A 13833-nucleotide genomic window follows, 5' to 3' on the forward strand; every position below is an offset into this window, starting at 1 on the left:
GCGACGCCGCCTGGCGGTTCGCAAGGGCGCGTCCCAGGCCGCTCCGCCCAGCGCCCGGCGCAAAGGTGCGCGGTCCGCCTGCCGCGCTATTTCCCGACGCCCGGAGTCAAAAGCGGGCGGCGCGCGCTCCCGGGCGGCCCCACCCCGCCTCGTCCCGGCGAAGGCGCTACCGGAACGCCAAGCGCGACCCCTAGGCTGGGTCGACTGTCTTCCTGTCAGCACTCTGAGGGGACTCGTCGTCGAGTCCCCCGGACGCTGAAGAAGCTCCTGCGGGCTTCCGACGGGGCGAGCGTGCACAGCTGAGGGGCCCGGTGCCGGAAGGCGCCGAGCTCTGCTCAGCTGAGAGCCGGAGGCGTGGCGAAGCCACCAGGTTCTGTTTTCCCCTGGTCGGGGGGAGCTTTCAGTTTCGTTTTCGGCCGCAGTCTCCTCCCCGCGGGAGCCGCCTGCTCCCCTCCAGTCGCGGGCCCGACGACCATGGCGCCGGCCGCCCTTCTCCGTGAGGTGACCCAGGTGTTGTGCGCGGCCGGGGGCGCCTTGGAGCTGGAGGAGCTACGGCGCCGGGTGCGGCCGAACGTCGACTGCGACGTGCTGGACCGGCTGCTGCGGGAGCGCGGGCGCTTCCTGGTGGCGCGGCGGGCGGCCGGGGCGGGCGCGGCGGCCGTCGAGCGCGTGGTGCTGGCCGTGTCGCCGCTGCGGCTCTGCAGCGCCCATCTGGGCCCGAAGCCGGGCTGCGCGGGGCTGTGCGCGCAGCTGCACCTCTGCAAGTCCTTGTTCTACGGCAAATGCAAGTTCCTCAGGGACGGGTAAGGCGCCGCGCCGGGAGCCCGACGACGAGGAGGGCGTCTTCTTCCCTCCCCGCCCTTCGTCAGTTTGGGGGAGAGACTAAGAGGTGGCTGTTCCTTGGCCTGTACTCCTCCCCCTCCTTTCTCTTCAGCGAACGTTTATTGAGCGCTTTCTGAATACGTGGAACTGGGCGTGGGGCTCCGCGTCGAGCGGTGACCTCGGGGAGGGACAGCCTGGGAGTGGCCGAACCGGGGTGGGGGTGGGCCCACGGCCCGCCCTGAGGGCGCTTCAGCGCTCTCTGCCCCGCCACAGAAGGGATCTTTTGAAAGCTCTTCACCTGCTGACTAGACGCCAGCGGCTTCCGTTGCATTTGGAATACAATGCAGGCTTCCAACCCTGGCCCCCAGTGCCCCTGAGGGAACTGAACGGGTCCTCGCCGGCCCTCCATCCTGGGCTCCTCAGGGTGCCCTTCCAGCCCGGGTATAACTCCAGCCTTTGCTCATCGGGTGACCTCTGCTCTCCTGGACCGCCTTTCCTAGTTTGCCTCGTGTATCCTTCAGGACTCGACTCAGGCATCTCTTTCCTTTGGAGCCCTTTTCTTTCTTCTCCATCACGTTCTGTTTACTTTTCTCATAGCGCCCTTCATGGGCTCCCCACTGTTTTCAGTAGAACGTAAACTCAGGAGAACAGAGAACCCTCCGTCTTCGTCCTGGCTGGGCTCTCCCGGCCCTCAGCTCTGTGCTCTGCACCTGGCAGGCGCTCAGTGAGATTTGTGGAGTAGATTCAAGAGGTAAATGCTAAAGAATTTGGACCTCACCCTGAAGGTAATGGGGGCCCGTCAAGTAGCAGAAGAGAGCAGCCATCAGGTGTGCATTGTAGGAAGATAGCTAAGATAGTGGTACGCATTCTCATTTAGAGGAGGCTATGATGATTTCGTTTGGAAGCTAGTCCAGTCATCTGGAAGAATGACTGGAAGAACAAATAATTTTAGTTATTTTTCTTTTTTCTGCCTTAACAGGGTAGACCTTATTTCATGCTCACATCAGGTCTAATTGTGAGATTTAACAGCGTGAAGTATGGACCTTGATCCATATAGTCATTTAGGGACCCAGGCTGGCAGACCTAGACTCTGTCTTCTTCAACCCATGACTCTTAAAGGCCATCTGGGTATCAAGTTCCAAGGAGCAGGTAGAGAAGATGGATAGTAGAGGGCTAGTGGGAGATTTTTATGGGCCAGTTTTGGAATGGTAGCTGTTTTTCTGTCCATGACCCAAGCACCACAGGATGTCTGTGCCTGGATGCAGAGGGAGTTGGAAAATGTCCCTGAGAAGCAGCTCCCCAGAAATCCTTAGATTCGAATATTTCAAGACCCAGATAAGGCCTTAGGAACGGATGTATGTATGAGAAATTTGGGAGAGTTGCTAAGAGGAGGGTAACAGGATTCAAGAGTTGATGACTCATTTTTCTTTATTATTGTTCACTTGGAGATGACATTTTTCTTACTGTTGACAGAGAGTGGGAGAGGGTTTTGTTTTGAAGAGTGCCCAGAGGGTAGCTCTCCAGGTCTGAAACTTGGGAGGATTGCCAGGACACTGAGATGCAGGTTTTGGGAGTTTGGGGGCAGCATTTACTATGGCTACAGCAGCAAGAGTGGGTCTTATCTGAGGTGGAAGCTGAGGGTGGAGCGCCAGGGCAATTGAGCCTTCAGGGGCTGGTGGAGAGGCCGCATCTCAGGGTGGAAGGGGGAGCAGCATGCAGAGAGGAAGGTAGATACAGTAGGTGGTAGATGGAGGGATCTAATGACAGAGATCACTAGTGGGTCTTGTTGATATCTGTAGTTGATAAAATAAAGATAGCAGACCTATCTTTAGATAGGCTAATTCCCAAAGTTGGGGTCAGATTTTGTCTTGGAAGTCTAGTATTTATAGGCCTGGATGATCCTAAATTCTTTTTTTGTTTGTTTGTCTTTGTGGTTTACACAGGACAGTTTCTTGAACCTTCCTTCTTTGACTGTTTCCGGATCACATAAGGGAGAGTGGGTGTGGTCAGCTGCATGTTCTGTGCTTTCCCTGCGAAGCTCTCTGTCCTCCTCAACTGCAGGATCAGCTGTCACAGACATAGATCATCACTGCTGCTTTTGTTGGTGACCTCTGGAGAGGGTCCCAGGTCCCTGATTCCATCCTTTGCTTAGGGGACAGTGAGCAAGTGGTCAAGAACCCAGCCCCAAGACAAGCCGCCTTGGCTCTGCCCCTTGCCAGCTGAGTGATCTTGGGCAAATTAGTTTTTATCTGAGGCTTAGTTCTCTTATCTCCAAAATGGGATGGTATTACCCACCTTATAGGCTTGTTGAGGACACTATGAGTTAACTCACAAAACATTTAAGCAAACCCTGGCTTGTGGTAAATGCCCTTTTAGTAGTCATTATCATCATCATTATCTTTGTGATTATGAAGCCCCTTTGCCTAGAATGGGGCTTCCTTGGTGCCTCAGATCTTAAAGAATCCGCCTGCAGTGCAGGAAACCTGGGTTCGATCCCTGGGTCAGGAAGATACCCTGGAGAAAGGAATGGCTACCCACTCCAGTATTCTTGCCTAGAGAATTCCATAGACAGAGGAGCCTGGCAGGCTGCAGTCCATGGGATCACAAAGAGTCAGACACTACTGAGTGACTAACACTTCCTGCTCTCAGTACCTAGTTCTTCAGCCCTTAGTATCAGACTCAGACTTATACCATTCAGGCATGCTCCCTGATTGCTTCGCCACTCCTGTCAGGATCAGGTGCCGCTGTGTTTGCTGATGGATCCTGAGCACAGCTGACCTTGCGCTTCCCACATTTTAGAGTCATCTCAATGTCTGTGTATCCACTAGAGAGGAGCGGGGTTGGATGACGCCATGGTTTTTGGCCTGTGCAGTGGAAGAGGGAAGTTGCTCTTGACTGCATTGGGGGAGCCCAGGGGAAGTACGGATTTGGTGAGTGATTCAGTTTTCTTTTGAGATGCTTATCATAGGTGTGGCAGTGTCTGAGTCAAGCAGATGTAATTTACCTGACTCTGCTGGGTTCTGTTGATCACCCAGGTGATCATTTGAAGGCTTATCTTTGGCTCTTTGGGGGCATACTGCCAGTTCCTGGTTCACAGTGAGTTTTCAAGAGGCAGTTGTTGATCAAAACAATGGAAGAAGGGAGCAGAAAAAAGGGATGGGCCTCAATGGTGTGTTTGTGTGTGTCTGTGTATGTGTGTGTGTATACACACCTGTAATCATAAGCCATCCACACTCATTTATGACTGGCACGCTGACTGTTCGGGAAATGGCCCTGTAAGTCTCACTAAATACCTGCTGAGAGGTGCTTCCCTGGGCCTAGAACTCACAAGGTACCATCTCTTCTTTTGCAGATGAGCACTATGATTTTTCATGGACATGCAGGTTTTCTCTGATGTTTTTAAACAATGTCAGGAACTATTCCTGAAAAATTATCTTAAAGATTGATTTTGCCAGTCGTTTCAGTTTGCTCAGGCTGCCGTAATAAGGTTCCACAGACTGGGTAGCTTAAGAAACTTATTTTTTCACAGTTCTGGAGGCTAGAAGTCAGAGGTCAAGGTGTCAGCATATTCTGAGGCATCTCTCCTTGGCTTGTAGATGCCATCTTCTCCTTGTATCTTCACATTGTCTTCCCTCTGTGTCCTGATCCCCCCGCCTTTTTTTAATAAAGACACCAGTCAGATTGGATTAACCCCCGCTCCCCCCCCCCCCGCCCCCCCGCTGTGACTTCATTTTTTTTTTTTTTTTTTTTTAGCTTAATCACTTTTTTGAAAGACCCCAAATTCAGTCACTTCTGAAGTACTGGAGGTTAAGACTTCAGCATAAGAGTTTGGGGGGAAACATTTCAGCTGTGACCCTAGCCCTGTTTCTTTGCAGGAAGGACTGTAGGAACGGTCACAACTTGATGTCCAATCACAACGTGAGCGTGCTGAAAACACATGGCTTGGACCACCTCAACTACGGTGAGCTCTGCATGCTCCTGTTTCAGAACGACCCCTTGCTCTTGCCAGAGGTGAGTGCCAGGAGGGGTGGGCCCAAGGGTAAGTGATGAGGAAGAGGCCAGGAGGTTGGAAGACAGGGAAACACTATGGCAGAAGAGGTGCCAGGGGCCCAACAGTGATCACTGCGGTCTGCCTGTTGGGAGCCCTGGACTGGATTCCCGCCTCTGGTGATTTTTAGATCCGTGACCTTGCACCAACCTTGCCACTTCTTGAAGCCTCCTTTCCTTCTATGTCAGTTGGGCTGGTACCTCCTTTGCAGGGCTTCTGTGAGGTTGGGGGGGCTTGTTTGGCCAATGACTGCAGGCAGTTGTTACACAGAGCTTAGAGGGGTTTGGGATTCTAGCCAGCCCCTCCCTGTCTAGCAGGACTTAGAAAAATGCAGGTACCACGGGGCTCTGAAGGTCTGTGGGGCAGTTTTCTAACTTGGGTCATTGTAAATTCTCATGCTGCATTTCAGACAGAAACTACTTGTTTTGAAGCTCACTGCAGTGGTCGTGGACGAGTTCAAGTCCTAAGAGAAGTAGACACCAAGATGGGATTGGAAGTGGGAGAGGTTTATTTCGGGGGAGCAGAGGAAGGTGGGGGCCCATGTGGTGATGGTGCCCTGAAATCTGTGTCAGGAGAGGGGAAGGAAAGGAGACTGGGTCGGAAAGGACCCTGACTATGCTGCAGTTCCCCAAAAGCTTCTGCCCAGCCAGCACAAAGTTCTGAGCTGAAGTCCCTGTTGGCAACATCTGTGTCTCCCCAGAATGGCCTGCCTGTGAGGGCGGGGCCTCTGTGTGCGGAGGACAGCAGCCAGGCCGAGGGTTGGCTGTGCTCTGCAGCAGATCTGAGCAGTCATTCTCTGGCCAGCTTGGGTTCTTTGGGCTGTTCTGGCCCTGCTTCTTGGATGAGGCGACAGAGATGAGATGGATATATGTTAATGACATTTAATAACATAAAATATTTATATTTTAATGAATTACTATTCAATTGAAATCACTATTTGAGAAAGATGCTATAGAGCAAATGACTGGTGCATAATATGTATTGTTTTTCTTTGCCTTTTGAAAATTAGTATCAATTTAATTCAGTTAACCTTTATTGCATATCCACTACAGGTGAGGCACTGGCATTAAGGAGATGCAAAACCCCTTCTGCTCTTCCAGGCGGGGCACAGCTACTGGGTGGGACAAGTTGGCGGTTGATAGCAAGGTGCTGTTGGTTATCAGTGCTTTAATGGGATTGTCAGTGCTTTAGTTGGAGTTGGTGCTCTGGTCTCAGGGGCACGGTTTGGGCACCAGGGAAGGAGTCCTGGAGCAGATGGTGGTTGCTCTGGGTGCTGGAGGATGAGTGGAGGATGAAGGTCTGGGAAGAGGGAGGCAGAGAGCCTGCCTGGTCAGGGCACAGTGTGTACGTCAGCATGACCTGGATTTAGGGTGGGAGGGAGAGAACTAGGTGGGTGGAGGCTCATCTGCACAGCCTCCTGTGTCACAGGAGGGAGTTGGAGCGAGGTTGTGTTGGGAGAGTAGGCATTAACTTTTTGGAGCAATCACCTTGTTAGTGGTGTGAGAAGTGAATCAGCAGGTAATCCATCTGGAATGTGCAGTCTGTCTCCTGGGCTGTGTGAGGTGGTTCAGGACACAGTGCTATCACATGGGCTATAAGCTCGGATCTAGTGCAGCTTTCCTTCAGGACTACTGCTCTCAGGCTAGTCCCCTCATCATCAGATGACCGTTGAGGGGCTGCCGCCATGAACTGAGCACCCACTGGTTCTAGTCACTTTGTATATTTTTCATTTAATTCTCACAATAGCCCGGCTTTGTAGGTGGCATTAGTCCCATTTAGGGGATTAAGAAACAGAATCTCAGAGCTAGTGAGTGGCCTGCTTGAGATCAGGCAGCTTGTAAGTGACAGAATCAAGGTTAGGGCCCAGCTGTTGCTGATCTTCTCCCTGGGGCTTCCATCCCCAGAAGGTGGTCCCTGATGATCTAGGTCTGGGTTCTGCAGCCCTCTGTTTGATATGATGCCTGTGAGTTGAGTGGGTGGGCCCATGATGGTCTCTGGCTTGGTTCCCAGCTCCAGGAATGTGCAATGTAGAGAAGGAACAGCTGATTGAAGTTCAAGCCCCACTTTACCAACAACCCAGTTCAGCAGACACCACCTGTGCCAGGTGTACTAGATAACTGTGTGACTCAGAGCAAGCCTGTTAACTTCACTGAGTCTCATTTTGAAAGGGCCGTATTTGGCCTTCTTGAAACCCTCAGAGCCTCTTTGACCTTGAATTGGAGAAAAAAAGATTTGGGAGAAGCTGGGTCCTGGGTTAGAGGGAGTTGGTTAATCAGTGAAGTGGGGGGCGGTCAGTAGAATGCAGGGATTGTTAGGATGTTCCTGTGTGAGTTACATTAAAATGTGGTCTCATAAAGAGCAGCTCTGATCAGCTGGAAGTTCCCCCCCCCCCCCCCCAACCAGAGAGGCTTGCTCTGGGCAGTCTGCTGTCCTCCTGGTTCCCATTTACCAAGAGCATGTGCTAGCAGTTGTCCATCTATAGTGAGGGATGGTCTCAGAGCTTGTGACCCATGGCATGAAAGGGTCACAGCCTTGGCTAGGTCTCTGGAGGAACATCAATTAACCAGAGACTGCTCAGTAAGGAGGTAGTGTCATGTGAGGCCTTTCTAAGTTGCTGTCTTTTTCCTTCTTCGTTAACAGATCTGCCTTCATTACAACAAAGGAGATGGACCGTACGGCTCTTGTTCCTTTAAAAAGCACTGTATCAAGCTCCATGTCTGCCAGTATTTTTCGCAGGGTGAATGCAAGTTTGGCACTGGCTGTAAGAGATCCCATGATTTCTCTAATTCTGAGAACCTGGAAAAACTGGAGAAGTTGGGCATGAGGCCGGAGCTGGTGAGCAAGCTGCCTTCCATTTACAGAAATGCTCATGACATCAAGAATAAGAGCTCTGCTTCCATCCGGGTGCCACCTCCACCCTCGCAGTCACAAGGGACTTCCAGTAAGGCTCTGGGCTGGGGCTCCTAGATTCCAGCTGGCTGCCAAATGGAATGTGTGACTTTGGGCAAGTCTGTGCTGCTCTGAGAAAAAGGGAGTTGGCCACCCCTTTCCAGCCAGTGGGGGCTGTGAAGATGAGTTGAAATCAGAGCTGTGAACAAACACATTTTAAACAAATTTGGGTTGGTGTGGACGGTGGGTGAATTCCCTCTGGGCCTGAGATCTGCGTAGAGATGAGTGATGCTGCTTCTCCCTATCTAGTCTTCCCTCTTCTGCCCTGGAGAGCTTGTTTTCCTGTGAAGGACCCCACAGTTAAGAATGCCATGCTCTACAATTCTGGGGCCATCCTTTGCGTTATGTTCTGTTGAGATTTTTTTTTTTTTAATAAGTGCATGAGGCACATTTTATCTATTTTTTTGAATGAAGCATATTTTAATTTTGGCTCTCTTTTGACATGAATGGAATTTTTTTTCATCATTGCAAATTTACTTTGTTCAGTGCTCATCTCTAAATGGTACCTGCTGGGCTACAGTTGGCACTGACTTGTTGAATGGTGAACCTGCCAGGATACTTTTTATTTTTTGAGGAATGTCATGCTTAGTGACAGGCATATGGGGGGATTTTGAGCAGAGATTGTTTCTTTAGTAAGCATTTCTTTTTTTATATAAAGCTTGTAATTAGACTGTGTTGGGTCTTAGTTGTGGCACATGGGATCTTCATTGTATCACACGGGATCTTTTGTCACAGAGCATAGACTCTCTAATTGCCTTGCATGAGCTTAGTTGCTCTGCCACACATGGGCTACTAGTTCCCTGACCAGAGATCAAACTCCTGTCCCCTGCATTGCAAGGTGGATTCTTAACCACTGGACCACCAGGGAAGTCCCAGTAAGCATTTCTTGAGTACCTGTTATACTGTGGGAAGTGAATACCATGATTCAATACCAGGGAGGCTACGATGCCTTGGTGTCCTGTGAATTTCACACTATCTGCTGCTGGCTGGTCATCCTGATAATCCGTTTTTTCATTCAACATGAGTCCTTGCCATGTACTGGCCAGTGTCCTGGGCCTTGGTTCTAGGTGTCTCTGAGGCACGGCTCCCCCAACTTGTTAGCTGTACTGATAATCTAGGATTTTTAATAGATCACTTCCTAAATTATTAATGCCAGGATGACCAGCAAACTAACTTACCACTCTAAACTTACCTGAGATTTATATTTGAGAGGTGTCCTCGCTGTATGTTTCCTTTACATTTTCTTCAATTACTTTTGGTTAGTTTCTTCTAACAGTAGGAAGCCTAGAAGCAAACGATTTTGCTTTAATAGATTGTTAAGAGTGTCAGTTGGATTATGGCCTTGTTAGAAAGGCAGGGAAGGATACCTGCCCCTGGAGGGAGAGGGAGGCAACCTCTAAAGTGCCACAGGTGTGAGCTTTAAGGTCCAGCCTGTGGATGTCTGCTGCTGCTAAATCACTTTAGTCGTGTCCGACTCTGTGCAACGCCATAGATGGCAGCCCACCAGGCTGCCCCGTCCCTGGGATTCTCCAGGCAAGAAAACTGGAGTGGGTTGCCATTTCCTTCTCCAATGCAGGAAAGTGAAAAGTGAAAGGGAAGTCGCTCAGTCGTGTCCGACTCTTAGCGACCCCATGGACTGCGGCCCACCAGGCTCTTCCGTCCATGGAATTTTCCAGGCAAGAGTACTGGAGTGGGGTGCCATTGCCTTCTCCAATCTAAGAGTATAGAAGCTTTCAATCTCAAAAATAAGATCAAATTAATACACCGAACTCTGTAGCCTGAAAACAAAGTACATTTTCATTCAAGTCCTGTGGGGTTTTAATTTAGGGAGGTGATTGAGTGATGACAAGGAGAGTTTTATAGGTTTACATGGTGGTAGTTGGGGCATGCCCAAATGTAATTATTAAGTAATGGCTCATTGAAGCAATTCTAGTAAAGGTAGACTTTGAAAGCATGTGCATCCTCCTGGTTACATTAACATCTGTGTGTGTGTGTGTGTGTGTGTGTGCATGCGCATGATCAGTTGTTCAGTTGTATCCAACTCTTTGTGACCCCATGGACTGGAGCCTGCTGGGCTCCTGTGTCCATGGAATTTTACAGGCAAGGATACTGGAGTGGGTTGCCATTTCCTACTCTAGGGGATTTCCCAACCCAGGGATCAAACTGGCATCTCTTGTGTCTCCTGGAAATGGCAGGTGGATTCTTTACCATTATGCCATCTGGGAAGTTCTTATAGTTAACCTAAATAAGGTTTCATTTTGAATTATAGGCTTTCCATTAATTTTTTTTTTTTTTTGGTATTGGAACCCAATTCTCATAGTTCATTTGCTTTTGGAATCAAATCTAGTTTATAAAATGCAGCCTTCACTTGTTCTCTGGGGTAATCACGGCTGTAGATACAGAAGGAAAATGTGTTGGTTAGTGGTTCCCCACCCCTCCCTATTAAAGTGTCCCAGGTTCCACTGTTGAAAGCTGCTGATTGAGTCAGTCTGAGGGAGAGCTGAGCACTTGTGTTTATAAACAGGTCTCCTAGTGAATTGGGTGCACAGCCAGAGCTGAGAAAAAGCTCACCCCAACCATGATGTCCTGGATTTGGCAGCAGTCATATGGCCTTGGGCTCCTGGATTCCTCCATAAAAGGCAGAGAGGGTCCACCTGTATGTCTGAGGGTGCTTTCATCTAGAACATTATAAGATTTTGTGATGTTGCCTTGCCCACTTTTGCCTCATGCAGAGGAATGAATGAATTCTGTTCTCTCTCCTTTGTACCTTGAACTACTCCAGCCCCATATCAGAAGCACTGGTGACATATCTTTGTGGTCTTTCTTTGTAGAAAGAAGAGACACAGGTTCTGTGTCCCTAAACACTGCCACCCAAGAGGAGAGTGATCAGATCTGCTTGTTCCATATCTGGAAGAGCTGTAGCTTTCAAGGTGAGTCGGGGGGAAACCCCTTCATCCACTTGCAGGCGGGACAGCTGCTCCTGGTTCCCAGAGCTCTGCTCTGATGTCACCCCTCAAGGTCCTCTCACCCATCCAGAGAGGTTCGGGCATTCTTAATTGCAAGCTGGTGGCACTTCAGTGATTTTGTTGGGGAGTTGAGAGTGGTAAGAATTATTGAATACTTGAGTTTCTAAAAATCAAACTGTAGATGAGTTTGGGGGACTGTTTGTTTCATGCAGCAAACGAATGTCAGGTGTTGTCCCTTGATTAGCTTAGTGTGAGGTCACAAACCCACAGAAACACTCGGATGCCCAGTCTAGTTCCCTTCTAGAAGGAGGTTGTAGTCTCAGAGATGCCTCAGAACCTAGGAACAGGAGGAGACCCCTCTGTGTACTCTTGGGGGATGAGAATTTGTTTAAGTTCAGAGTTTCTCTCAATACTCTCTTTTTTATCAGATGTAGCAAATGTTTTGTGTGTGTGTGTGTGAGAGAGAGACTGTATTTTTACTAAATCTTTGTTCTTGCTGATGTCCTGGGCTTTGACTAAAGAATGATTCCTTCTCAAATTTGGTGACTCTTCTTAAAAAAAAGACAAACACCCAAACTTCCTGTTTTGTTTTCAGTCTTTAAAAAACTACCCAAGCAATTCATGAATACTTTCACTTTGTAAATGAGTGAAATGGTACAGAGTAAATCCTGAAGTCTTCCTTCAGCCTTCCAAAGGTAAACATGGGACTGTGGTCATATTTGTTTTACATATTTGTCAACAGATGGGAACATGTGATATGCATTATTTAACCTACTTCTTTTACCTAATGGTGTGTCTTGGTGATTTTTTCTATGTTAGTACATATGTGTATGTCTACCTGGATTTTAAAAACAACTGTGTAGTATTTGATTAGAATGATTTTTCCTTGAACATCTGAGTATACATGCATTTTACCATGGATAGATTCCTGGAAATGGAATACTAGGTCAGGCAATGTGTGAGATACACACATACACCACACACACACGTTTGTGTATGTATATATATGTTTTTAAAAATCAGCATTATTAGATATAATTAATACAAAATAAAATGCACCCTTTGAGTTTTGGGGAATATGTTTGCCCATATTACTGGCACTATAATCTGGATGTGAAACAATTCTCTCATTCCAAAAATTGCTCTTATGCCCCCATACAGTTGATCCTCACCACCCAGTTTCCTGACCCAAGGCAATCCCTGATCTGCTTTTTGTTGATGGGGACTACTAGACTTGCCTTTTCCAGAATTTTAAATAAACGTAATCATGTATTCTGTTGCATTGATTAACTACAATTTGTTTATACATATGTACGTTGATGAACATTTGGGTTATTTCCAGTTTGGGGCTTTTATGAATAAAACCTCTATGTCAGTTTTCATGTACAGGTTTTCATGTGGATATATGTCTTCATCTCTTAAGTAAAGACCTCAAAGTGGAATGTCTGATCGTATGATAAACATGTATTTAACATTACAAGTTACTGCCAAACTGTCCTCCAAAGTGGATCCATTTCACTTTCCCGCCAGCTGTGTAGTAGAGTTTTGGTTGCTCTGCATCACTGTCAGCACTTGGTATTGTCAGTCCTGTAAATTTTAGCCATCCTAGTAAATGAGTAGTGATATCCATTGTGACTTTCATTTGTATTTCCCTGATAAGTAATGATGTTTAGCGTGTATTTTCATATGCCTTTTGGCTGTTTGCATATCTTCTGTGAAGTATCTGCTTAAATCTTTTGCCTATTTTGCAGGCAAATAACAGCTTTGTTAAGATATTAAGTATATTTCACATAGTATACAATTTATTTAATGGTTTTTAACATAGTCAATTTGTGCAACCATGATCACAGTTAATATTAGAACATTTTCATCACCCACAAAGAAACCCATTAGCAGTCACTACCCCTTCTCCCCACCCTCAGGCTCCTGGTAACTACATAATTTACATTATGTCTCTATGGGTTTGCCTGGATATTTCATATAAATGGAATCATACAGTATATGGTCTTTTGTGACTGTTTTGCCCATTTTTTATTGGGTTGTTTGATCTCATTATTGATTTGTAATAGTTTTCAATATTCTTTATTCACTTCACATCTTTGTCAGGTGTCAAATTAGCCAGACTTCATTGTTATTACTTTGAAAGATGAATTAAGAATGTACAAAAGACAGTAAGAAATGTCTTCCTCACACCCTTTTTCCCAGCACCAAGATTCCCTCCATAAACAGTCCTTATTACTAGTTCCTTGAATATCCTTCCGTAAAGATTTTATTCAAGCAGAAGTGTATATCTAGTCTCTTTTTGCACAAGGTCACTATGCACACTATTTTGTACCTTTTTTCAAATGATACAGATGTTTGACTTTTGTAGACTATATTTTCATTTCAAAATTCAAATCTTTCCTCATACCTTTGTGCCCAGCCACCTAGTCTTCCCTCTCCCATTCCCACATGTGTATTTAGTGAGAATATATCTAATCCTGTCTTTTCTATTTTTTCACCCAAATAGAGGCATTCCATACCTGTGTATCTTTCTACCTAATAGTATATGGATCCTGCAGGTATCAGAGTGTGGAGATTCCCATTGCACTTCTTTCCTGTCTCCCTTTCCTCTCACAACATTCCTCCTTCAGGATGTACTAGAACCTCTGCAGGTAGAGGTGGGTGTGAGCAGCGTTCCAGGTGAGCTGCTGGCATTGGCCAAGGCACAGCAGGCAGGAGGTACTAGGAGGGACAGACCTGGGGAGCACAGGGAAGGCAGTGGGAGCAGTTGGCTGGCAACCACAGATCCAGGCCATGTGTATAATACATTCTAGGAGTGGGGTATGTTGAGAAGGGGAGAGCATGTTGGTAGCCACAAAGATCAAGGCAGACTGGAACCGTGCTGCTGACCCACCTGTGGTAGGACCTGTTTGGGTTTGGATGGTTCTAGTAGAGATGGACCTGCCTCCATTTCTGGTGTGATCGCTCTCCATCCAAATATCACATATATGGCAATAATGCATGGACAGACTGCCCCCTGCAGGGATGGAAGCTTTGACCATCTCA

The 13833-nt window shown here is 47.6% G+C and overlaps 1 protein-coding gene across 2 annotated transcripts in view; it reads left to right on the top strand.

The window, feature by feature from the left end:
• Positions 1-105: 105 nt before the first annotated feature.
• The window catches only part of PARP12 (poly(ADP-ribose) polymerase family member 12), a 46442-nt gene continuing 32714 nt past the window's right edge, over positions 106-13833 (top strand). For both annotated transcript variants that reach the window (XM_027538849.1, XM_027538851.1), the window contains exons 1-4: positions 106-803; positions 4698-4833; positions 7511-7811; positions 10651-10749. In XM_027538849.1, the coding sequence (XP_027394650.1) occupies positions 475-803; positions 4698-4833; positions 7511-7811; positions 10651-10749 (865 nt within the window). In that variant the 5' untranslated portion in view covers positions 106-474. The remainder of the gene's footprint in view (positions 804-4697; positions 4834-7510; positions 7812-10650; positions 10750-13833) is intronic.

Source organism: Bos indicus x Bos taurus, chromosome 4 (assembly GCF_003369695.1).
Source record: "Bos indicus x Bos taurus breed Angus x Brahman F1 hybrid chromosome 4, Bos_hybrid_MaternalHap_v2.0, whole genome shotgun sequence".
In the NCBI taxonomy this organism is placed as follows: Eukaryota; Metazoa; Chordata; class Mammalia; order Artiodactyla; family Bovidae; genus Bos; species Bos indicus x Bos taurus.